Source organism: Anolis sagrei, chromosome 1, assembly GCF_037176765.1.
Source record: "Anolis sagrei isolate rAnoSag1 chromosome 1, rAnoSag1.mat, whole genome shotgun sequence".
Classification (NCBI taxonomy): domain Eukaryota; kingdom Metazoa; phylum Chordata; class Lepidosauria; order Squamata; family Dactyloidae; genus Anolis; species Anolis sagrei.
In genome coordinates this window covers 140,249,991-140,276,567 of record NC_090021.1, presented here as the reverse complement: position 1 = coordinate 140,276,567, position 26,577 = coordinate 140,249,991, and the positions used below count along the sequence as shown (strand labels likewise).

Genomic DNA, 26,577 nt, shown 5'->3' with positions numbered 1-26,577 from the left:
GGGAAATATCACCAAGAGGAGCATTTTTGTAAATGTCTGTATTTCCGCACTTACCCTATACAGACATCCCTCCACATTTGTGATTTTGTCATTTGCAGATTTGATTAGTTACAGATTTTGATTTAAAATGTGATCTCTAAGTCCTCCAGCGTGATTCTGTGTTCAGCATCTAGCAGTGGATGTTGTCCATAGAGTTGTCCTGGAAGACCCAGAAATTCCTAGAAAAATGTTCTCTCAGGCAACCCCCCTCCCCCCAAAAATCCCAGCAATTTATTTCTGGTTTTTCACATTCACAGAACTCTCATTTCCCCAACCCCAGTAATTGTGGAGCTAACTGTGTAAGCTGTATGATCATTTTGAATTAGCAGTCATATACGCTAATATGGGAGATTTCATTTTAAATTATGAACAAAAGGTAACCCATTTGAAATCCCACTAATTTCAAGAAGGGGGTGTTAAGCAGGCATATAACTTGCTTCCCTCTTAAAACCTAAGGAAATGAATGGTTAAGTCTGGCAAAGTTGGACTTGGTCTGTATAACATGGCGCTTTCCCTCTCGGGATGTTCAAGTGAAATCTATTTCCCGGAACAGTGTTTCACGAAACCTAAAATGCTACATAAGTCCTTCATTATCTTTAGTGGTATTCTGTTTTTGATCAGTCTTGTGAACTTTTGAAAATAACTTCAGTCATATTGGAAGGCCATTCTCCACAGGTTGCTCACTTACCCAGTTCAAACTGGTTGGAAAGGTTACCGCAGGTCTGCCGGACTTCTTCACTGTCCCAGCCCAGAGGATAAAGAGCGCAGCCAGAACCAATGAGCAAACCTATGGACAAAGAACATAACATGAATGTAAATAAAGAAGAAGGAGGATGCTTGCCATAGATGCAGGCGAAACGTCAGCAAAGAATGCCTCTACAACATGGCCATATAGCCCAAAAAAACTTACAACAACCCAAAGAAGAAGTGATCAAACACATTAGATTGTCCTAGGTTAAATGAAGTGGGAAATATGACACGGCTGGATCCAATGGCTGCTGTATCTTAGCACAGAGATGCACAACCTGTGGGCCTTTCCATGCGCCTTCTCTGCAGGTACTTGGACATCTTTAAATTCACCAAATTCTCCCACTGCTGCTAGTAGGGATGTGTATCAGGCTCACTGGGGCCTGCCATTTCCTCTCACTGTGGAAAGAACCTGGTGTAATCCATTATCTGAGCCAGCAACACTTGTGCTATGGTGCACCCCTGATTTATGCACCCTTGAGCTTCCATTTGCCCAAGCCAGGGAGCTCATTTTTACTGACATGTAAAATACAAAATTTTGTGATGCTTCTAAGGTTTTGGACACCTCCCACAACAGAACAAGCAGGGATTTGCAATACGGGGAGCACCATAAACTGGGTGACCCAACTACATCACTTCCCAAGCAGAAAGCAAGTGCTCAAACTCTTTAGAACAAAGGTGAGTAGCATGAGGCTTTTTTGATGGGGTTAAACTCCCAACATCCCTCATGACTTGCTTTGCTGACTAAGACCGATGTGGGTTGCAGTGAAACAGCATAACTAAAATTAGAAGAGTAGGTTTTTATATATTTCAAACCTAATAGATGGGAGACAGTGAAATAAAGTGGTTTTGCGTTTTCGATTAAGACTTCATGATACCAGGGTTTGAATCACTGCTTGGACATGGAAACCTCCTGAGTGACCTTGGGCAAGTCACACTCTCTCAGCTTCTGGGGCAAACCTCTTCTGAAGAAATCTTGACAAGAAAATCCTGTGCTAAGTTTGCCTTTGGGTAGCCAGACGTCAGGCACATAACAACAATCTAGTGGATAACTAGATAATTTTCACTAAGGAACCTAAAGCCAAAGCTTGGACAATTCACTATTTTAGCTGACAGCTCCCAAAACCTTCTGGCATGAACAAAAACAAGTACCATGAGGAGGCAGCAATATATGCTTGCCTTGAATATATTTTCAGCTTTAAAAGGATTATCCTAGACTGGAGTTCCCCATGCATTTAATTTCTATCTTACCTAGCAGGTTACATTTGTCTACTATATCCATGTGTGTATATCTGCCAACATGGAATAATATTTCACATATCGGACAATAACCATGAAACCTTCTGCCAGTCTTCCCCTATACTGAGGTTATGCAGATATACAGCGCCCATTGTCCTAAGCTGGCATGGGTAGTCACACTAAAGCTTGAAATATTGCAAATGCATTCATGTTACTTTCACACATTTACTTGTGAGTTCAGTGCCTTCTATCTCGTGTTTGTTGGCATTTTACCTTTTTAATGTGATTTTAAAAGGGCCCCCAAAATCCAGCCAAATAAGCTCAACTCTCAATAATGTTTTGTAGCAATGAGTAAACATTACATTCAAAAGTAATAAAATTAACTGTCTGATATTTTAAGTAAGTCGTGGTTTCATTTCCTTGTCTTAGACATAATTGTGATGCATTACTTCTACTCTCTGAGATCTGAAAAGCACTAGGATGGGGATGCCTGTCTACTACTTGTTAGACTTTCAGATAGTGCAAAACTCTTTGTTCTTTTTTGCTTCAACAATCTAAAATGGCTACCCCTCCGGATATAGATGGAAATCATTTCCATAATTAAAATGAACACAGCTCCCAAGATACTGCTTAGATCATGAATTTACAATTGGAATAATGACAGACCCTATTAAATATATTAAAATATATAGTGCAAGTAGTAAGAGAGGAAAATTATGTTCCACAGTGAAGCAAAAAGTGACTTTGGGCTTCTTGATCGGAAAAAAAAAACTAGTGTGCAAACCAGTTGCTAGATTTAATAGAATAGGTGAGGCAGGATGAAAATATTGCTATACATCTGTATGCACAGTCAGGAATGACAAATTCTACTAAAATTATCTGCCATGGGCAAAAATAAAAAGGAATTAATAGTTACAAAAATGCATCTGTAAGCATCTGTTTGGGAAACGTTTTAGACTTTACCATGCTTTTTTGATAAACAGTGGGGTCATTGTGACTTAGCAGGATTAAAGCAAAGGGCCATTTAACTGCCAAGTGCAGTAAATCTTGCCAACTAAAAGATTGCTGGCTGTGAACCGCCTTGAGTCGCCTCTGGCTGAGAAAGGCGGTATATAAATATGGCAAATAAATAAATAAACAAATAAATTGACAGTTCGAAGCCTGGGTTGGAGTGGGCTCCTGGCCTTTAGCCCAGTTTCTGCTTACATAACAAATCGAAAACAAATATGAGTAGATAAATAGGTACCACTTTAAAGCAGGGAGGTATTGAAGGCAGCCATAAGGATATGGCAGGGAAGATGGAGCGACAGCACCCTCCCATGTCCAGAACCAAGCACAGCCTCCAAGATGCCAAAGATGGGAAAGCCTATATATACCTCTGTCTATGTACAGTCGTCTGTCTTGTCAGTGTTAATGGCACTGAATGTTTGCCATATATGTGTTCTGTGATCCGCTCTGAGTCCCCTTTGGGCTGAGAAGAGTGGAATATAAATACTATAAATAAATAAATAACTTTTAAATAAATAACTTTTAACTATTCTATCTCTATCCCTATTTCTATATTATTCATCCAAAGCTATTGATTTTTCTGTATGTATCCTTTTTTATTATAATAATGTATCTTGTTTTTAACTCAAATAAAGATTATATTTTTAAAAAAGCAATTAATTGTAGAAAGACGATACAGAAAACGAATTAGAAAAAGAAATAGCTAATCGCGAAAGGCCAGACGTTGCATTGATATTAACATATATGCTATGCATTGAATTGCTGCCTTTGTAAGGCCACCCTGAGTCCCCTTCGGGGTTGAGGAGGGCAGGATATAAAGGTGGTAAATAAATAAGCAGTACCATACAACAAATGGAAATATTTGAGATCTATTAACTAATTCGAGAATCATTATGAACTTCCAGTTATGCTGCACCTGCGGTGGACTTTATAAAGATGAACTAATACCTATATGGTGATGCTGCTCATATAGTCAGAGATTTTTGGAGCAGAGGATAAGTCTCATTCATTAATATGGAGCGTAGTCCCAGGCAAGCCGAGAACAGCCTACAAGATTAATACTGTGGTTCTATGCACACAGAGTAAGCCTCATTTACTTTGGAGCAAATATGCCTATGATTGCATTTTCATTTTTGAATGTCTCAGAAGGAAGCAAAACATCAAACGATCCCCCCCCCCCCTATTTGTTGATTCCTACAAGGTGCTTGATTGCAGAATACTAGAAATAAGGAAAGGTGACTAATTACAGCATGTGGAAAAATCCATGTCTGGAATTCATTCTTTTTATTAGAAGAAGAGATGGCAGGATTAGCAAGATTCCTCAAGAAATGCTTTCTATATTTTAAAAGGAAATGTTGAATGCAGTTGGATTGAGCTTTGTTGTTTTGCACCTTTAGGATGACTTCAATTTTTAGTAACTCAATCAAGGGATTTTCTTTTTAAGCTTCATTCAGAAGAATTGCTTTTTTTTCCTAGGATGAGAGAGTTATTTGCTCAAAGTTTCCCCAATGGGTTTCCATGGCTAAGTGGTCTCCAGGAATCCTAGTTCAATATTGAATCTGCTACACTACACTAGCTTCATGGACCCCTTCTAAACTGCAATATAAAATCCAGATTATCTGCTTTGAACTAATTATATGCCAGTGTAGACTCAGATTTTGTGGATTATCTGCTTTAATCATGTAGATTATATGGCTATGTAGACTCAGATTTTGTGGATTATCTGCTTTAATCATGTAGATTATATGGCTATGTAGACTCAGATTTTGTGGATTATCTGCTTTAATCATGTAGATTATATGGCTGTGTAGAAGAGGGCTCTGACTGAGTTTACTGTATTTCAAACAAGTGTCTTGTAGTTAATCATTTCATTTAACTGTTAGTTACTTTTTGTCAATGTTTCATACTTGTTTATCTTGATCTATATACAGCACATGTTGGAACTCACAGCAATTTTCCTTCTTAGGCCCCTTCTACACTGCCATATATAATCCAGATTATCTGCTTTGAACTGGATTATCTGGCAGTATAGACTCATTAATGGGGATTATCTGCTTTCATAATCTGGATTATATGGCAGTGTAGAAGGGGCCTGAGTCATACGAATTGGTAGAGGTAACATTGTTACAATGATTTTTTTAAGGGAAAGCATTTTATACTAGTTGGTTATAATAAAAGATCATCTGAGAGTAATATGGCTATAGAGATGTTGATCTATAGTGTAGATCAAATTCTCTCTAGCTCATTGGTTCCCAACCTTTTTTTGACCAGGGACCACTCTCCAATATTAGTACCAAAAGAGTTACAAATCAGTTTTTGCTCAATTTCAGATTCAGGCAAGTGGGTACCTGCTATAGATGTGGGTGAAACATCAGGAGAGAATGCTTCTGGAACATGGCCATACAGCCCAGAAAACTCACAGCAACCCAGTGATTCCGGCCATGAAATCCTTTGACAACGACAGCAATATTAGAATCTCTAAGCCGATGCCACTTAACCACTCTGAATGACAGGAGACTGTCATCAGCTTCATTAAAACTAATAAGACAACCTGGGTTGAAGTACAGTAGGCCCTTGGTATATCCACTGGGGTTTGGTTCCAGGACCCCTGTGTATGCCCACATCTCATAATATACAATGGAGTATTAAAATGACGTACTGAAATGAGTACTGAGGAGTACTGAGAAGGAGTCTGAGGATCTGTGAAATGCTGGCGGGCCACAACAGAGTGCACTTAAACATCAGCATAATGTTCAGCATGCAGCAAAATGAAGGTGTGCTTTTTTGGATTCCCCCCCCCCCCCAAAAAAAAAGATTTTGAATCATGAATCCGGATGCAGGACCCATAAATAAAGAGGGCCAGCTTTTCAACGATGAGTCTAAAATTTACCTTTTTGACAAGGTAAAACCCAAGACCAAAGAACTATTCAAATGTTAGCACTTCGCTCATGGAATCGGCAAACCAGAATTTTTTTATTAGGTCATCTTGCTCGGTCTTGTGGTGAAATGGTGCATTTTTCCAGTGTCTTTCATAAGAGGTGGACTTTGCTACCAGAGGATGAAATGGTGTCTGCCTACTTCTTTATATGGATTCGTTAAGGATTTGGCTACCAATTGCTACTAGTAGTCAGGATGCATTATGTTGAGTATCAGAGGCAATATGCCATTTATGTTTGTTCGATTTATGTTCCTATACTTAACTGTATATTATGTATTCTGCTCATACATCTATGATGGGGTTTGTTCAGTTAGGGCTTTAACAGCAGCCATGCCTTGGGAAGAACGCGAGGGATGATGGATGCTTACAGACATAACAGCAGGATTCCCGACTCTCCTGCACAATGAGGAATAATCTGTTTACCAGGCTGAGTTCCCTTGTCAGCGCAATTATTTACAAGCTGCTAGATATTTGCTCCTGAAAGGCCCATAAATCACACTGTGACAGAATGGAAAATATAGCTCACATTTTCTAGGGAATGTTAAAAAAAAACCTCACAAAACAATCATTCAGCCTCGAGGGAATTCGTAGACTACATTTCATGCTTTGGGAAAAAATACTGTTGGAGATTTTTTCTCTCCTTTGCTGCTTTACAAAGCAAAATTGTGACTTTATAGATGCCTGTTAAGAACTGAATGAGCAGACACCCAATGTAGGTTGATTCGGAACGGAGCCCTATTGCATTTGACGATGCTTCCTTCTAAATAATCAAAGATGTCAACCTTAAATACAAACATTTGACTCTGCTCTTCATCTATTTAGGCAGGAAATTTTTAAAAGGCTGGTGTTGTGTGTGAAAAGCCAAGGATTTCAGACAGTTCAGATGTCTTTACAAGGTGGAAACTGCAAATATGGAGAAAACATGTGTCTCCGGCTTTGATGGCAATGCCACGATTTCTCAGCAACGTGAGGACTGACCTTTAGGAAATTTGGCAAGCCTAGGAGCCTCCTGCTTGCAGCTCTGAGGCGCCTAAGCAAATTTTCAAGATATTTTTATCGACTTTGTTAAGTGTGAAGCTCTGTCATCAAATAGCCAGATAGCCCGCTGAAACTAGCCCTCTCATTCTGATGGTTGCAGCCAAAGCTTGTCAAGTACGTGTCGCAGGCCGTATGCGTTTTCCAGCAGCACAGCAATTGCCGGCTCCAAACATTTTCCTCCCTGTCCCAGGCAACCTGTTCATCTGTGCCGCTTTTCCTCGTTGATCTTGCTAAGTGCTATTTTTACTTCTGCGCGAAAGCTTGTGAAACAGCACTGTTTTCATTAGGCAAACTGCCCAAAGTCTCATGAAAAATTTAGCTACATCTTAGAGAGGGAAGCATCGAGTGCTATTGACACTCAACACTATACACTTGGCAAGGATCCATTGCCTAGGGAGAGAAGTGACCTAGCTATTATCTGATCTGCTGCTCAGATGCAGCTGCGTGTATCAGATCATAGCTCTTTATTATTGAAACAATTATTTCTGAACAGCAGGGTCCAGAGAAAGCAAAAAATAATTTAGTAATATACATTCATGAATTGTGAAGAACATAAGCAACTCCATTTGAGGCTAAAGGTTGTGCCAGTAATGGCTGAATTGATTTCTTTTAAAAAGCTCCACTGGCACCAAAGTTGCCACTAAATTGAGCTGTTTTTCCTGCAAAATGAATGTTAGCATGCTATAAACCCCCTTGTTTGTTGGCTATCAAAGTGGTGGTTAAAGATTCAGCAGAAACTAATAATTACTTTCCGAGTGAGCATTGTTCATCAAAATGCCTTATAACAAAATATTCACTGCAGACCATTCAGCTCACTAAAGTCATAATTGAAGTGAAATTTAATACCCAGCTTTTCACAAATTGCATTCAAAGTGACTAATTAAAGCAGTTCCAATATAGCAAGAAGCACAAAAACAAGTGCTAGATAGCTTAATTTGATAATATGAGAAAATATTCATAGCAAAATGCAAATTACTGTCGAAAGCTTTCATGGCCAGAATCACTGGGTTGTTTTAAGTTTTTCGGGCCATATGGCCATGTTCCAGAAACATTCTCTCCTGATGTTTCACCTGCATTTATGGCAGGCATCCTCATAGGACATCAGGAGAGAATAATTCTGGAATATGGCCATACAGCCCGAAAAACTTACAACCCAAAATGCAAATTGTTAGACATTTTGTTTAGGTTTTTTAAAGATGGGAGAAGGTTTTACCACACTTTGAACCAGCATTTTCCAGTCCCAGACAACAGATATAATTAAACCATAACTTCCATCATCCCAGGTGAATTTTTTTGTGTGTGTGTCAGGAGCGACTTATGAAACTGCAAGTCCGTTCTGGTGTGAGAGAGTTGGCCGTCTACAAGGATGTTGCCCAGGGGACACCTGGATGTTCTGATGTTTTACCATCCTTGTGCGAGGCTTCTCTCATGTCCCCCCATGGGGAGCTGGAGCTGACAGAGGGAGCTCAACCCGTTCTCTTTTGGTCAGTAGTTCTTCTGGCACAAGGATTTAATCAATTGCACCACTGAAGGCTCCTATCCTAAGTGATGAAGGAAGTAGGAAATCCAACAATAAAGAACAGGGAGGGGAGTGACTGAGATTAGGAAAGAGTGAGCAGCCACTTCAGGAGTGAATTTCACAAAACTAAAACCATGGAAAAGAAAAGAACAAGAAGAGCTCTGCTTCCCTGTATAACTGATTTAGACAAAAGACAAAGCATGGCCTTAGGGAGAATTTTCATATGGGCAGGCTCCCAGAGGTCTGAAAATCCAAAGTCACTTTGGTGGTTAAAACAGATGAATAGCAGCCCCTCGAAACCAGAGAGGTTGCTGAATAACAGGTCTGATTTGTTCTTGCCAGTCCTCTTTCATCAGGACATGGGCCATCGCATTCTCCGCCAGCTGAACCTTCAAATCCTTCTCAAGGGCAACCCGATGTAGAGTTGATTGCACACATTTATCACCCACAAGCAGAAAGATCCAACAGTCCACCCAGTTCCACCACAGACAGGAAGAATTGGTCATCTTGTTCAGCTTCCCTAAGCTGTGACAATGGGCGTTTATTAGAAAATCCATTTGTCAACCTACATCCAGTTTATTTAGTATTGCCAGTTGTTTGCCTTAGAGATGCCACAATACTTTGGGTGAGTATATTTGACTCATTGTATACATTATGGGCATGATTGTTTAAAGACATAATCATATATCTCTATTTAATTCATAGGACCTCTGCTTTCTTAAGCATGTTCCTCTTTCACCAGGTACAGGGAATGCCGCAAGTCAACACAATCTAGAAATGATGGGAAAACATATTGTTGGTGTGCACAGAAATGGAATAAACCATTCTGATTTAGGGTGATTATCCAGGATATTCATAGAAACATTTTATTGATGGTTATGCAGTGTATTTACTGAAGAAAATTGGTATGTCTGTAAGTGTAACAAAGTATATATTATCTAGAGCAGGGCTTCTTAAACTTTTTTCACTTGCCACCACTTTCCACCTGACCAATCTTTACATGACCCCAGATTAATAGGTACATAAAATAGGTATAAAATCAAACAGTTACTGATAATAAATCAGTATTTGCAAGTCTTAGTAAACACACTGATTTTGCTTTTTGTGGAGTACAGCTGAAGCATTTTCTGCAGAGTCCATTGTAAGCCCCGCATATTGTTGCTAATAAAAAAGGTCAAGGTTTTCCCCGACATTAAGTCTAGTCATGTCCGACTCTGGGGAATGGTGCTCATCTCCATTTCTAAGCCAAAGAGCCGGTGTTGTCCGTAGACACCTTCAAGGTCATGTGGCTAGCATGCCTGCATGGAGCGCTGTTACCTTCCCGCCAAGTTGGTACCTATTGATCTACTCACATTTGTATATTTTTGAACTGCTAGGTTAGAAGAAGCTGGACCTACAGTGGGAGCTCATCCCACTCCCCAGATTAGAACCGCCAGTCTTTGTCAGCAAGTTCAGCAGCCCAGCGGTTTAACCCACTGCACCACTATGAGGTCCCATTGTTGTTAATAGATTTATATAAATGGGCGGCATTCAGAAACCTTTTACTGTTGCCAAATATTTTGTGACTCCAACACTGAGCTAAGAGGACCCCATTTGGGGTCAGGAGCCACAATCTAAGAATCCGGGGTTTTTAAGAATTATGGATTCAATAACCGTCAGATACAAGGAACGCTCCCACTCCCGGGGATTATGTGTGGGCCTCTCTAGGTCCTCCAATGCAATTCCATTGTATGCTTCAACTCCAAATATAGTCAAAATATAGGGTTCACTATATTCCCCCATATCAGGTAGCACAGATACACATCTTGGAAGATATCCCTATAGATATGGGGGTTGTACCTTATTTTTGAATGATGAGTGATGCCTAGAAAAAGGAGTTTGTCTCTCTCTGAAAAATGGGGCCAATTCCCATTCATGCTGCAAATTGTTTTCACTGATGTTGCTATGTTTTGAACCAGTCCCTCTTTTTTTGAACTAATAGGTGGAAGTAACATTTGAAAAAAAGCGGAACAATAGTTTGGACTTGGCTTGAACTGTCAATTGCCGTTATATACATACAGAGCCAAAACTTGAGGCTTCTGAGATGATACCTCATTTATCTGATTCCATCAATTCTGCCTGCCAGCAAGGAAAATGCAGTTTGGCAACGATGCCTAATGCAGGCTGTACACCACTGAGTTTTACACACACACAATGGTTTGTACAGTGCTGTCCTTTCATTGCTTTCCTTTCTCTTCCTCATAGTGGAATGAGATGTGAAGTCTAGATAGCATTGTGAGGAAGGCAGAGATAGAAGACTTGACAAACTGCAAGAGATCCATCATAGCTTTGTCCAACTATGCTTCTGTGTAATCTCTGAATGTGTACTATCAGTGCATTCTTAGAAAAATTACTTTTGAGACTATGGCCCTTAGAAATCCCCAACTAGCATGGCTTTTCTGAAGCTGTGAATTGAAGTCCAGAAAAGTATCTTCTCCAGGCTTTAATTTTAGTCACTGTGTTGTCATTTTCCTGGAATAAAACATGCCATTTGCCTTCTTTTGATCTTATTAACATCAAGCCAACTATAAACAGCTAAAAATGGAAAAGAACTGCACTGAATTTGATTTATTTTAATTGAATTTTTAAAATTGAATTATTCTTTTGTTGGGTTGTTGTGAGTTTTCTGGGCTGTACAGCCATGTTTCAGAAGCATTCTCTCTTGAATTTCACCCACATCTATGGCAGGCATCCTCAGAGGTTGTGAGGTCTGTTGGAAACTAGGCAAGTGGGGTTTATATATCTGTGCAATGTCCAGGGTGAGAGAAAGAACTATTGTCTGTTTGAGGTAGGCGTGAATGTTTCAATTGGCCATCTTGATTAGCATTTAATGGCCTAGCAGTTTCAAGATCTGGCTTCTTACTGCCGGGGGTAATCCTTTGTTGGGAGGTGATTAGCTGGCCATGACTGTTTCTTGTCTGGAATTCCCTTGTTTTTGGGTGTTGTTCTTTATTTACTGTTATGATTTTAGAGTTTTTTAATACTGGTAATCAGATTTTGTTCATTTTATGGGGTTTTTCCTTATACCGTATACCATGCAGCTGTGGAGAAGTCTACATAAGGACCACCAAACGCAGCATTGCCCAAACATGAATCAAGGAACATGAAAGGCACTGCAGACTACTTCAACCAGAGAAGTCAGCCATAACAGAAGCAACCTGGACACAGCTTATTATTTGAGAACACAGAAATGCTGGACCACTCTAACAACCACCATGTCAGATTACACAGAGAGCCATTGAAATCCACAAGCATGTGGACAATTTCAACAGAAAGGAAGAAACCATGAAAATGAACAAAAATTTCAGGAGAGAATGCTTCTGGAACGTGGCCATACAGCCCGGAAAACTCACAACAACTCAGTGATTCCAGCTATGAAAGCCTTCAACAATATTCTTTTGAAGAATATGGAAGATCCAAGTGACAGAGCTGGAAGAGGAGGTCAGCACCCTCCAGAAGATCAACAAGAGCCTCTTCGATTACTCCAGCCACATCCTCACCAAGCCAGGCAAATAGGACAGATGCATATCACTCCAGTTTGGCATGGCATTTCCTTCCTCATTCTTGGGCACTGTTTCCATGTGTCCTTGCGGACAGTTACTTGTATTTCTTGAAGACATATTTTTTTTTGTTTTTGAGCGCCTAAGACTCACTGAGACAAAATACACCTTTGCCTTGGAAATTCTGACACTGCATTTCAAAGAAAATAATGAAACAGTTCATTTGCAGTTTAAAAGATATGGACAGATAAACTGTGCAATTTGAAAATATATACAGATGCACATAGGTTCGAATTCTCTTTCTAGTCATAACTAGAATGGATCTATTGAATCAGCAGGATTTATCTTTGTGCTGGAGCCCCTGGTGGCACAATGAGTTAAACCAGTGGTTCTCAACTTGGGGGTCGGGACCCCTGGGGGGGCCGTGAGGGGGTGTCAGAGGGGTCACCAAAGACCATCAGACGACACAGTATTTTCTGTTGGTCATGGGGGTTCTGTGAGGGAAGTCTGGCTCAATTCCATCACTGGTGGGGTTCAAAATGTTCTTTGATTGTAGGTGAATTATAAATCCAAGCAACTACAACTCCCAAATTTCAAGGTCTTATTTTCCCCAAACTCCACCAGTGTTCACATTTGGACATATTGAGTTTTCATGCCAAGTTTGGTCCAGATCCATCATTGTTTGAGTCCACAGTGCTCTCTGGATGTAGGTGAACTACAACTCCAAAACTCAAGGTCAATGCCCACCAAACCCTTCCAATATTTTCTGTTGGTCATGGGAATCCTGTGTGCCAAGTTTGGATCAATTACATCGTTGGTGGAGTTCCGAATGCTCTTTGATTGTAGGTGAACTATAAATCCCAGCAACTACAACTCCCAAATGGCAAAATCAACCTCCCCCCAACCCCACCAGTATTCAGTATTTCTGACAAATTAGGTCCAGTGAATGAAAATACATCCTGCATTTACATTGTGATTTATAACAGTAGCAAAATTACAGTTAATAATTTTATGATCAGGACTCACCGCAACATGAGGAACTGTATTAAGGGGTCACAACATTAGAAAGGTTGAAAAACACTGGGTTAAACCATTGTGTCGGCAGGACTGTAGACAAACAGGTTAGAGGTTCAAATCCGGGGAGAGCAAGGATGAGCTACCTCTGTAAGCTCCAGCTCCCCATGCAGGGACATGAGAGAAGCCTCCCACAAGAATGGTAAAACATGAAAACATCCGGGTGTCCCCTGGGCAACATCCTTGCAGACAGCCAGTTCTCTCACAACAGAAGTGGCTTGCAGTTTTTCAAGTAAAAAACAACAACAACAAAACTATTTGTGTGGACTTACAATTCAACGACTTAAATCAAGAAATAGTTTTCTAAGATCTACAGAGACACTCGCTGGAACACCTCAGCAAGTGAGAGTCCAAAAGTGGCCAGCTCAAACCCAGAACCTCAACCAATGGCTGATACCAAATGAGAGACTCCCCCCTGGGCACACAGAAAACTGGGTGACTTGGAAGGCACTGAACAGACTGTGCTCGGGCACCACAAGATGCAGAGCCAACCTTTAGAAATGGGGCCACAAAGTAGAATCCACGACATGCGAATGTGGAGAAGAGCAAACTACAGACCACCTGCTGCAATGCAACCTGAGCCCCACCACATGCACAATGGAGGACCTCCTTGCGGCAACACCAGAGGCACCCCAAGTGGCCAGATACTGGTCAAAGGACATTTAACCAACTACCAAGCTTGCAAACTTTGTGTTTTGTCTGTTTGTTTGTTTTGTTAAACGTGTAATACAAATGTCTGGTTGCTCCTGACACAATAGATAGATAGATAGATAGATAGATAGATAGATAGATAGATAGATAACCATTCAGCAATTGACTGAATCGATTCCCTCTACTTGGGACTAACTTATAGGGACTCCTGCCTTAGAGAGTGGTGGACTACAGAAATGGATATATGTAGGGAAAAGAAAATGCCCATTAATAAAATGTAGAACATTAGGAAAAGTGGATTTTGGATTTTAACATAGAAAGGGAGGAAAACTGGTGCCACACAAAGCCTGATATGAACAAAGGACAAGAATGCAGATTAGGAGTTTGGAGAAAGGCAAGAAAATCAGGACAGAACAAAAGCGGTTTTTTCCCAACCCTATATACAGCTGAAGGCGAGGGTCCAAGCCCTGCGATCGAATGCCAGGAAAACTCCCTCCCAGGGCAAGGGAAGAGTGCATGCCAGCCACTCACCCTGGGCCCCATGTAAACAGAGGGGGAGGGTCCGGGCAGAAGGGACTATTCTCAACCCCTGCTATTTTCCTGCAAGGATAGGAGCCTTTACTGTTGGCAGTTTAGGAATCCCTGCTGTTGGCAGATTGGCGCAGCAAATGACAGTAGGCGGAAACCGGGAGTGCTATTACAGGGAGTGATGTATCATGTACCATTTCCTAGAACATTAAAAAACACTGTTAAATATTTCATAGCCTCCCATATTTCAGCCTGAACCACACACTAAGTGTCTCCCCGCTTCCCTTCCAAGCCATCCCCGCCTGGGGGCCTTCCTCTCTGCACGACAGCACATGGTTGAATGCCCACTTGGATTGTATTCACATACGCTGCGCTGTCCTTTGAGAACTTGGAAGCCAAAGGGACGTTAACTCTATTGGACAAAGGAAAACATAATGGCTGTGTACAGGATGAACATCACCTATATGAAATGGCAGAATCTACAATAAGCGGGGCAAGCATTTGTCTCCACTAACAATTAATGGTGATGATTTATACCCTAACATTTCCCAAAACTGGGGTTCAAGACAGCTTACAACTGAACCAAGTATACTATAACTAAAAGCGCACACCACATGTCAACTTTATTAAAAAAGAATTAAATTGTTCACAATCTTAAAGCAATTTATGACTCTGGATTTTACTTCTAGAGATTCTAAGGAAAAAGTCAAAACTTGAAAAACAGCATTCAATAATATTAAAGTTTTTGAAAGGCAGCTATCATCTTCCTGAATGGAAAACATGGAGATGTTCTTGTAGATGATTTTTCCTTTTGTTTTGTTTTTGATTATAACAAGACGTTAAGCAATAATATGATATTACTATTACAACAAGTTTTCAAAACAAATCCAGTCCCTCTCCTACACCGTTAAAATACTGCTCTGTCAAATCTCTTACAACTGCATTTTTTCAATCCCTTTCATGACAAATTATTAGAATAGTGGGTTGCTGTGAATTTTCCAGGCTGTCTGGCCATGTTCCAGAAGCATTCTCTCCTGACATTTCACCCACATCTATGGCAAGCATCCTCAGAGGTTGAAGGGTCTGTTGGAAACTAAGCAAGTGAAGCTTATATATTCGTGGAATGTCCAGGGTGGGAGAAAGAACTCTTGTCTGCTTACGGCAAGTGTGAATGTTGCAATTGACCACCTTGATTAGCATTTGATGGTCTTGCAGCTTCAAAGCCTGGCTGCTTCCTGCCTGGGGGATCTTTTGTTGGAAGGTGTTAGCTGGCCCTGATTGTTTCCTGTCAGGCATTCCCCTGTTTTTTAAGTGTTGTGGTTTATTTACTATCCTGATTTTAGAGTTTTAAAAATTCTGGTAGCCAGATTTTGTTCCTTTTCAGGCTTCCTCCTTTCTGTTTAAATTGTCTACATGCTTATTGATTTTAATGGCTTCTCTGTGTCTCTTTGTTCACCTCCCAACAAAGGATTTTCCCAGGCAGGAAGCAGCCAGGCTTTGAAGCTGCCAAGCTATTCAGTGCTAATTAAGGTGGCCATTTGCAACATTCACAATTGCCTCAAACAGACAAGAGTTTTTCTCTCCCACAGATATATAAATCCCACTTGCCTATTTTCCAACAGACCTCCCAACCTCTGAGGATGTTTGCCATAGATGTGGGTGAAATGTCAGGAGAGAATGCTTCTGGAACATGGCCATACAGCCCAGAAAACTCACAGCAACGGAGTGATTCTGGCCATGAAAGCTTTTGAAAACATATTGCAATTGTATTTATCTAGCTGGAAATCAAAATTTTCACTTGGTTATTTGATTGTTAAATTCGCTACTGCTTTGACACGTATAACTAACAAACATTTTCCATGAGATGTAACATATGTTTTCTTTTATTTCTTCTTCTGCTACTCTTAAGGGTTAACTTCTCTGATAGGGATATAACTCATGTGACCTCCCAGATAAGCATTGTAATGTGTTGGTAATACAAAGGAGCTCTTCCCTTAAACCAGCAGGAGACACTTTGGCCTTCTAGATGTTCCTAAACTGCAGATCCAAATATGCTTCACTGCCAATGATATTTGCTGAGACTGGCAAAAGTAGAAACCCAATAATACGAGGGTTGAATGAAAAGTAATGCCTCCACCTTCATTACTTGGGTTTGAATAGGAATATTTTAATTAATAAATCAAATGCAGAAACAATTTTTAGAATGTGCCCTTTGACTACCACTATTCACTTTTCCACATAATCATCATACAATTGGATACATTTCTGCCAACGATGAACAAGTTTTCTGAAGACATCACAGAAGAAGTCGACACTCTGTTTCCGCAACCAGTGTCTCACAGTTCTCTCAACATCTTCATCAGAAGCACAATTATGTCCTCGCAGATCTTCTTTCATTATCGGTAAAAGATGGAAGTCAGACAGTGCTAAATCTGGACTGTATGGAGGATGATCGTCCTGAATCAATCTATCACCCTTTTGCTTTATTTGTCATGCAAGTCAGATGTTCCCACCTCAACATCTTTAAACTTACTTGCCCAATGATGCACAGTACTCATAGCTTACACTCTCTGATGAATCTCCTTTGGGTGACACCTTCTGCTGTCAAGAATACAATGACTGCACGTTGCTAAGTCCCATTGACCGACTGTCAGTGCAGGGTTCCATATTTTGCACTTTAACAACACAACCGTTCAATGCTAAGGCTTCCTGCCAAAATGGAACTGTAGAGGAAAGTCTACTGAACAAGCCAGTACCTGCTTGATACCAGTACTGTCATCTGTTGAGGAGTTATGAAGGTGGAGGCATTACTTTTCATTCAATCCTCATATCTACAATGCAAAGGTTTCCCACATCTTTCTTTATACAACAAGAGAACTGTCAACTCAGTGCGACAGACAGAAAAAGCACTGCTCTGAATAACTAGCCAGAAGCAGAGGTCTTTAGAAAGAAGAGGAGGTCTGTAATCTCATATTCTTCTAATGTTCTCTTATCCTTCACACTCTGGGCAGATATGGCACTAAATTCAGGAAAAAGACACTTTCTAATACAATTCAGAATCCCACACCTGTCTTGATAAAATAATGTCCTCATTGTGCATTTGTGTGCGAAACTTCACCTTCCTGAGATCTTCCCCATTTCAGTGAGGCCCTCCCCACATTCTGTGCAGTTTACCAGATTACAACTGGGTAAAAAGAAGCCTTGAAGGTTATTCTGCCCTGTGAAGGTTATTTTGTCCTGTAAGGCTTTGACTACACCTGTGAATCCAAAGAAATGGGGCACCATGGGGAGTGTTGTTGTCGCTGTGCTGATGCTTTGCAGCTGGAGTCCAATTACAAGCTGTTGGGAGTATTAGAGAGGGAGAAAAGGAGGAACGGCAGCCATTTGGACCGATGCCTGTGTGTGTGTTTTCCCCCCATGGCTTTTCTACTGTGTTAATTTTTGTGTCAACACATATACCACACAGAGACAAGATGTTTGAAAGTCATCAAGCATTCAGTCTTATGATCAAAGGCTAGATTATCCCAGTTTGATTATTTGATGATATACAAACAAATCAAGAAAAGTGACACGACTTAGATGAGCCAAAGGACAAAGAAGAAATGAAGCAACATCTGAAGCTGTTCACAAGAAACTTCGGGTTGCAAGGAACTAATAGGACAAAGAAAAGCACCAGCAAGACAGGCTTCCTTTTAAAGTGTGATAATGAATGTTTTAAGACAACATTTGAGCGGCAGAGAGTAAGAGCATTTTAAATAATGTATATTTCATGGACTGCTTTCATGTCATCGTTGTGAAAACTCAGCAGGCATAGTTGTCCACATTTTCATGTAGGAAGCGCTACATATGGAATGCCTTTCAGTCAGAGAGCTCTTAATTCCTTTGCTGGAGAAAAAGTGATAACTGAATATGATTTCCATTACAATTTGAGCAAAACCTACTCTTAAGGCAAGAATGGGGGATGTGTGGCTTTGTGGCCTCCTTAACTCTATCTAGCATGTAATGAGGGAAGATGGGAGCTGCCATCCAACATCAACTGCAAGGCCACATATCCCTAACCCCGGCTATAAGAGGTCCGGGCCACCCCCAGCAATTCAATCACAGCCATTGAGCCATGGCTGCTTCTATGTCAGCAGAGCTGTGAATCCGCTTCAAGGTATGGTACAATTTTTAAAGGAGCTCTCCAGAGTGCTGGATCCCATTCGTAACAGGTTCTGCACCTTGGAGAACTCCTTTAAAGGCAGTCAAAACCTGGAATGGATCCACTAGTCCAGGCATGGGCAAACTTTGGCCCTCCAGGTATTTTGGATTTCAACTCCCAGCAATCCCAGGCAGCTTGCCGGCTATTAGGAATTGTTGAAGTCCAAAACACCTGGAGGGCCAATGTTTACCTATGTATGCACTAGCCACTAGCGGAAATGGCTGGTGGCTCACACAGAAAGACAGGATTGCAATTCCTGATCAAGATCTCTTGAGATTCCTGAGCAGGATCTCTGTCCTACTCAGCAACTGTAATCATGCCTTTCTACTGCATTGGTTCATCCGCTGTTACTCCCTTCAACACAAGACCTGCTCTCTGGTAGGCACCTCAAAGTCTTTTGGGGGACAGTGAGCGATTCCACCATCCTATCCCTGGCCAACTCTGAGATCAAAAACTTTTTTTTCCAACTAAAATCCGCAGAATCTCTCACCAGCATAGTCACTGGCCACATTGGCTGCAGAATCCTGAGTATTATCATCCAAGGAAGTAATACTTCTAGGCCAGTGGCTCCCAACCTGTGGTCTGCAAGAACTAAAATATGGTCCGCGGCCTCACCGTTACTACACCGTTGCAACGAGAGCGATTGGTCTCGCGAAACTTTCTTATAGTGATAATAATCTGAAAAATCTGTAGTTGGATCTGCACGCTTTATTCGCCGATCCATCACATAGTCCTAGACTATGCACAATAGGAGCTGGGCCTAGCACAGCAGGCTATACCGCTGTGCTGCAGAAAAATCCTGCCAATCAAAAGGTCGGTCGCTTGAGCCTGGTCGGGGTAAGCACCCGCCGTTAGCCCCAGCTCACCTGCCCACCTAGCAGATCGAAAGCAGAAATGCGAGTAGATAAAATAGGTATTGCATTTAGTGGGGAGATAATAAAGGCACCCTTAAGGACATTGATCAGAGGAAAGCTCCCTGGCATGGAAGATGGAGCCACAGCACCCCCATGGCCGGAGTCGAGCACAGCCTTCAAGATGCCGGAAATGAGATGGGGAAAACTGCCTTTACCTCTGTTTGTGTCGTCTGTCCTTGTTAAGTGTATCATCAGCATTGAATGTTTGCAGTATGTGTGTTCTGTGAGTGGCTCTGAGTCCCCTTTAGGGTGAGAAGGTATAAATACTGTAAATAAATAAGCAGTGTCAAGGCTTATTAAATATGGTCTTCGCAAGCAGATGGCGATTACTGGGTGGCATATGTTCTGTATCAGAAACTAGTACTGATGTGGTCTATCCAATCCAATTTTCTGAATTAACACTCCAAATAACAAAACCGAATCTAAAGTCAACCAAAAACTGCTTCGTAACTCTTTTGGTACTAATGTTGGAGAACGGTCCCAGGTCAGAGTGGTCCTCGGACAGAGTGGTCCCTGGTTAAACTGGTCCCTGGTCAAGTGGGCCCTGGTGAAAAAAAGGATGGGAACCACTGTTCTAGGCACATGCTATCTAGCAAGGTTAAGTGTGGATGCCAGGGACTCAATCGGGAGCCCTCTGAGTGCAAAGTGTATGCTCTCCCGCCAAGCTGCAGCCCCTCCCCAACAATACCCCTCTTTGTTCTGGCACCAAATCTTCCTTCTGCTTCCCCTTCCATTGTATATCTTGTCTTTTTTAGCCTGGAAACCTCAGGGCAAGGTCTGGGTCTTATTTTCATTACTGTAAGATACTCATCAGTGGCATTGTGCGTGGAATATTAATTGCGTTGAGGGGCTTTGAGATTAAAACCTCTGAAAAAAAGGAGAATATATATCTATGCTTTAAAAAGAAAACAGTCATCAAGATACATCAATACAGATGCAAAGGCTCCTGCAGAGAACAAACAGAAATCACACCCGGAACAGAACAAGGGGCTGTGGGAACTCCCTTGCCCTTCATGCACATTAATGAGTCCTGGGGGGAATTTCCATTACATGCCTCTGTGCCTGCGGAATAAAAGCTGAATTTACAACTAGTATTATATACATAAAGATGCTTACAAATTATTCATAGCCTAAAACTCACTGATTTTTAAAGACATCTGGACAATCCACATTTTTACACTCCAAGTTTGGTGACACTGTAATAAAGGTAGCCATTCTTACACAGAGGCGGAAAACTGGAAAGAGTATCGGGATGTGTTCAGCTTGGATTTGCTACTGAGAATAGTTCTAAAAAACAGCCATATATCTCTTCACTTTTGGTCCCACACACCCTGGTGTTCTCCAAAAACAATTTGGGTTTCTTTCACAGACATGAGAGGGAAATAATTAGGATACATAAAGTCCCCTTATTGTCTTCTCCTGACATTAAGTCTAGTTGTGTCCAACTCTGGGTGGTGGTGCTCATCTCAGTTTCTAAGCTGAAGAGCTGGTGTTGTCCGTAGACAGCTCCAAAGTCATGTGGCCAACATTTATTTATTTATTTATTTACACTATTTATATTCCGCCCTTCTCATCTCGCAGGGGACTCAGGGCAGATTACAATGTACACATATATGGCAAACATTCGATGCCAAAGACAAACAACAGATATAGACAAACAGTCAGAGGCTATTTAGCTTTTTCTGGCCACCAGTGGAGCTGTCACTTTCATCGTCCATCTGTGACACTGATGAAGCACTTCCGCATTTCCCGCATGCTTTTTGCTGGAGTGCTTTGCTGGAGTCTTTTATATGGCCTTGTAAATTTTGTTAAATTAGCCCCCCCACACATAGGTGGTATCTAATTTTCCTACTTGACAGATGCAACTGTCTTTCGGGTTGCAAAGGTCGACAACAAGCTACACAATTGGTCAGAAGCTCACTCCAACCCAGGCTGGCTTTGAACTCATGTCCTTGTGGTCCTAAGTGATCTTAATGCAGCCAGCTGTGTCACATGACTGCATGGAGTGGCGTTACCTGCCCGCCAAGGTGGTACCTATTGATCTACTCACATTTGCATGTTTTTGAACTGCTGGGTTGGCAGAAGCTGAGCCTAACAATGGGAGCTCACCCTGCTCCCCAGATCTGAGTTGCTGACCTTTCAATCAGCAAGTTCAGCAGCTCAGTGGTTTAACCCACTGGAGGCACCATTACCTAGACTAGGGGTGAGGAATCGTGGTCTGTCAAGATGTTTCTGAACTGCAACTACCATTAGCCCTAGCAAAACTGGTAGCTGTGAATTATGGGTACTGCATTTCAATAATGTCTGAAGAGCCGTGGTTGCTTACTCTTGAGCTAGAGCTTTGCCATTTGTTTCAGGTCATGTCCGAGACTGATGAATCTTACAATTAGGCAGGCTTGATGTGAAACACAACTTTGGAGAAACTTTGGTAATCACACTAGGGACAGAAAGGAATTGGGAGATTGGAAGAATTTATATGGGGGCATCCAGGGTTCACTACAATAAGTAGGATGAAACTAGGAGGGCTTGGTTTATATATGTTGGCAGAGGGAGATGGAACGTCTGTTCTAAAGAATGAGAAAATATACGTAATTGTCAAACAACTGTTAAACTTTCCTCATTGTCTGGGCTGTAAAGTTCTAATGACGTCTGTTATGTGCTTTCAAATCGTCCCCAACATATGCTGACACGATCACAGAGTTTTCATTGCAAGATTTATTCAGAGAGGTTTGCCATTGCCTTCCTCTGAGACTTTGAGAGTATGAGTTGCCCAAACGCATGCAGTTGGCTCCCATGGTTGGAAGGGGATTTGAAACCTGGTCTCCCAAAATACTAGTCTGACAATCAATCCATTACATGCTGACTCTGAAAAATTCTACACCATATCAATATCCAAAACAGTGTATGTTCTTTGGCTCTCCAAATTCAGCAATGCTACAGGCTATTGGGGAAATAACATCTATATTCCTTTTTTTTTTTTTTTGTAGTTCCATAGCAGCTGTCCTAACTTCAGCCGACTATATTAGAGATTCCTTGGGGTGCATTAGCATATAGAATTAATGCAGTATGACTTCACATTGATTACCATAGTATCATGGGATTTGTATTTTGGTGAGGCACTAGCTTTTGGAAAATGGCATTCATAACCATTTGGAGATCATAACCTTTTCGAAAAGCATGATCTTTCAGAGAAGAGCCAAAAACCCGTTTGAGTGTAATCTTCTCTTGTGGTCTTGTTGTAATGACTGTTTGTTTTATTATTTTATTTAATAGATTTTAATTGTGTCTCTGTTTTATCTGTAATTTTTGGGCTTGTCCCTTGTAAGCTGCCCCGAGTCCCCTATGGGATATGGTTGGAGGGGTATAAAAATAAAGTTATTATTATATATTATATTATACAACCAGATGTAATTATGCAAGGCAATTTGGCTTCAGCTGTTAGACTGATAACCGGTTGTCTCTGATCAGTTAAGAAAACAGATTTTGCCAGTGGACAAAAACAGTAGTGCTTCAGAAGTGCTTTTCAGTGCTTCAGAAGTGCTTTTCAGTGCCCCCCCCCCCACACACACACACATACATACATACACACACACACACACACACTCCCATAAAACAACTTGTTTTATATCATGCACTCAAGATACAAAAATGAAGTAGATTTTGATAAAAATAACATATTTGGTTTACTCACAACTTCATCTGTTCCATCACACATAGGCACACAATCTATCAGTCCAGTTACAGATATGTTTGAGATAATTAATCTGTGTGCAGATGACACAGGGCATCTTTTTTACAATCAACATCAGGCAAGTGTTGGCCTGAACAGTTCCTAAAGTCTAATGGAGTCTGAGGTCTGAGCAGTCTCAGATAAGATCATGGACTGCAGCCCCTCCCACAATTTCTCAGGAAACATAGAGCAAAGGAAGCTGCATACCAGGACATATATACAACAGTAAACAAACAGAATCACAGATAAATGAATTACTAAAGGAGGCTTGAAGAAGGTTGTCCTTTCCAACACCAGCACTCTTCGACAGAGAAGGGTAAAGACCTTTTGAAACTCCAACTTACAGGATTCCATAGCAATGTGCCATGGCTGTTAAAGTGCACTAATTTCACAGTGTAGATGCATCCTTGGACTGAGGTTGTATCTGCACTAACCAGTGATTATATTTTAATACTATTATAACATCCATGTCTATATGCTTTGAACTACAACTTCAAAAATCAAGGTCAATGCCCACCAAACCCTTCCAGTATTTGGTGGAGTTCAGAATGCTCTTTGATTGTAGGTGAACTATGATTTCCAGCAACTACAACTTCCAAATGACAAAATCAATCCCCCCAAGCCCACCAGTATTCCAATGTGGGCGTATCAGGTATTTGTGCCAATTTTGGTCCGGTGAATGAGAATGCATCCTGCATATCAGATATTTACATAACAATTCATAATAGTAGCAAAATGACAGTTGCGAAGTAGCAACTAAAATAATGTTATGTTTGGGGATCATCACAACATGAGGAACTGTATTAAGGGGTTGTGGCATCAGGAAGGTTGAGAAACACTGCCCTAAGTGGTATAACTATGGACAAAATGAACTTGTGCCATCTTGTTCTGTCTCTTATCACATTGCCTTATTAGAGTTGTGGAGGCAGCAACCCCTGGGGTAGTTGTCTTGATTCAGGAGGGAATTAGACTCAGACAGAGCTTTACTTTCACAACCCACAAGGTTTTTATCTTGCATGCATATATCATTTGAATCCTGGCTCTAGTGTGCATCTAACAGAGTATGTTTTCGCCTGCAAAAATCTCACACTACAATCAATATCATACCAACGCTAAAGGAGGATTCCTGTTGTTTCCCCTTCCCAATTAAGCAAGAACAGCACTCTTCTAGATACTGGCTGGCAGCTCGGAAGTTATTAATCAGGATTAAGCTAAATCCAGACTAATTTTTGAAAAACCCCACTGGTTTATATAAAAAAGAAGCTTAAAGTGACGTCTGTTGCTAAACTATTCAATACATGCATTATAACTGAATAGCAGCAGAACTGAAAAGGCAAAAGAGAAACTTTTTGTTCTAATATTTTTTATAAATATGCCATTTTTTTTCATTACAAACGCAATTTCTCTTCTGATGCATTTTCTCGCAGCCCAGACCCTTTCCCCAGCTTTCTTTGCTTCCAAAACCCTATTTCCCTCCCACTGCTCAGGGGGTGATTTGATTGTGTTTTTCCTGCATGGCAAAGGGGGGTTGGACTGGATAGCCCCTGGGGTTTCTCCTTTTGTTGTTATTAATTATTATTATTATTATTATTATTATTATTATTTGAAACACAACAAGATGAGTCCACAGCAGACACTCTACTGGCTGTTGTATTAGATCACAAGTCAGACACTTCCCAAGTGTCTAGGACCGTGTGATGTATCCCAGTAAGGTGGCCTTCTGCAGCTGGCAGATGGCAATTTTGTCAACGCCGATTCTGTTTAAGTGCAGGCAGGGCCGTACCCAGAAAAAAATTTCGGGGAGGGTTGACAATTTTGGCGGGGGTGTGTGTGAAAATTTGGGGAGGGGTTTAAAATTTCGGGGAGGGTTGAAAATTTCGGGGGGGGGGGGGTTGAAACCTGCCTCCTAGCTCACGCTGAAGCAAAGAGCACAGCAGAGGGCAGAGCAGCTTTCACTAGCCTGCAGCTCTGCCCCTGTCAACCACCTCCACCAAGTCTGGCCTTCAACACACACACACACAACTTGGTTGCTTCACTACATCGGCTATTGCTGCAAGTAATGACAGTGTGAATAAATTGTCAATATTTGCTTGAGATAGTGCTTACAGTTCTGGAGGGACTCTTAATTTTTTGCATCTCATAGACTTAGCATGAGGATTTGGTTAACCAGTTAAAATTCATGAGTAAACCAGTTTTTTTAAAAAAAAAATCTGAAACATTTCGGGGAGGGTTTGAACCCCTAAAACCACCCCCTCGCTACAGGCCTGAGTGCAGGCCAAGGTCTTTAGGCACTGCACCCAGTGTGTTGATCACTACTGGGACCACCTTGACTGGCTTGTGCCACAGTTCTTGTAGTTCGATCTTTAAATCCTCATATCATGTCAGCTTTTCCAGTTGTTTCTCTTCGATTCTGCTGTCATCCGGGATTGCAACATCGACAATCCATACTATTATTATTATTTGAAACACAACAAGATGAATCCACAGCAGACACTCTGCTGGCTATTGAATTGGATCACACGTCAGACACTTCCCAAGTGTCTAGGACTGTGTGATGCACTGGCGAATAATGACTGCAGAACTGAGTAGGGTGGCCTTTTGCAGCTGACAAGTGGTAATTTTGTCAGTGCTGATTGTTTTTAAGTGCAGGCCAAGGTCTTTAGGCACTGCACCCAGTGTGCCGATCACCACTAGGACCACTTTTACTGGCTTGTGCCAAAGTCTTTGAAGTTGGATCTTTAAATCCTCGTATCATGTAAGCTTTTCCAGTTGCTTCTCATCAATTCTCCTGTTGCATGGGATTGCAACATCGATGATTTATACTTTTTTTTAACATGATCATGAGGGCAGGAGTATTGTGCTCCAAAACTCTGTCTGTCTGAATCTGGAAGTTATTAATTATTATAATTATTATTATTATTATTATATGTATTTATACTCTGCTTTTTTTCTCCTGAAGTGGCTTAACATAAAAAGTATTAGCATACAATTAAAAATATATAAATATGCAAACATTAAATCAGAATTAAATATAAACGGTATTTTAAAAAATCACAGTTAAAATCCATTAAAACATATTCAAAGTTAAAGTGATTGTGCTTTTACTGTATGGCAGAAGAGGGTTGGACTGGATGGTCCCTGGGGTCTTCCACTGAAATATTGTTAAGTTTATGTAGTATCTTCATTTTAAATATTTTCTTTCTCCCCCCCCCCTTTTTTTTTTTGCACTGTTTACACAAACATTCTCCATCCATCTGCCACTGGCCTGGCCTGATATATATCTATATAAATAAAATTGTAATATTCTTTTTTTTGTGATTAAGATAACTCAACTATCACTGGACGAATTGACACCAAATTTGGACACAATACACCTATCGGGTCAATGAGTGGCCATCACTCATAAAACACT

General features: G+C 41.0%; 1 protein-coding gene across 1 annotated transcript in view; it reads right to left on the bottom strand.

Annotated features, from left to right (window-relative positions):
- The window catches only part of LHFPL6 (LHFPL tetraspan subfamily member 6), a 43,430-nt gene that overhangs the window by 2,699 nt on the left and 14,154 nt on the right, over positions 1-26,577 (bottom strand). The window contains exon 3 of the mRNA XM_060786642.2: positions 728-826. Coding sequence (XP_060642625.1) covers positions 728-826 — 99 coding nt within the window. The remainder of the gene's footprint in view (positions 1-727; positions 827-26,577) is intronic.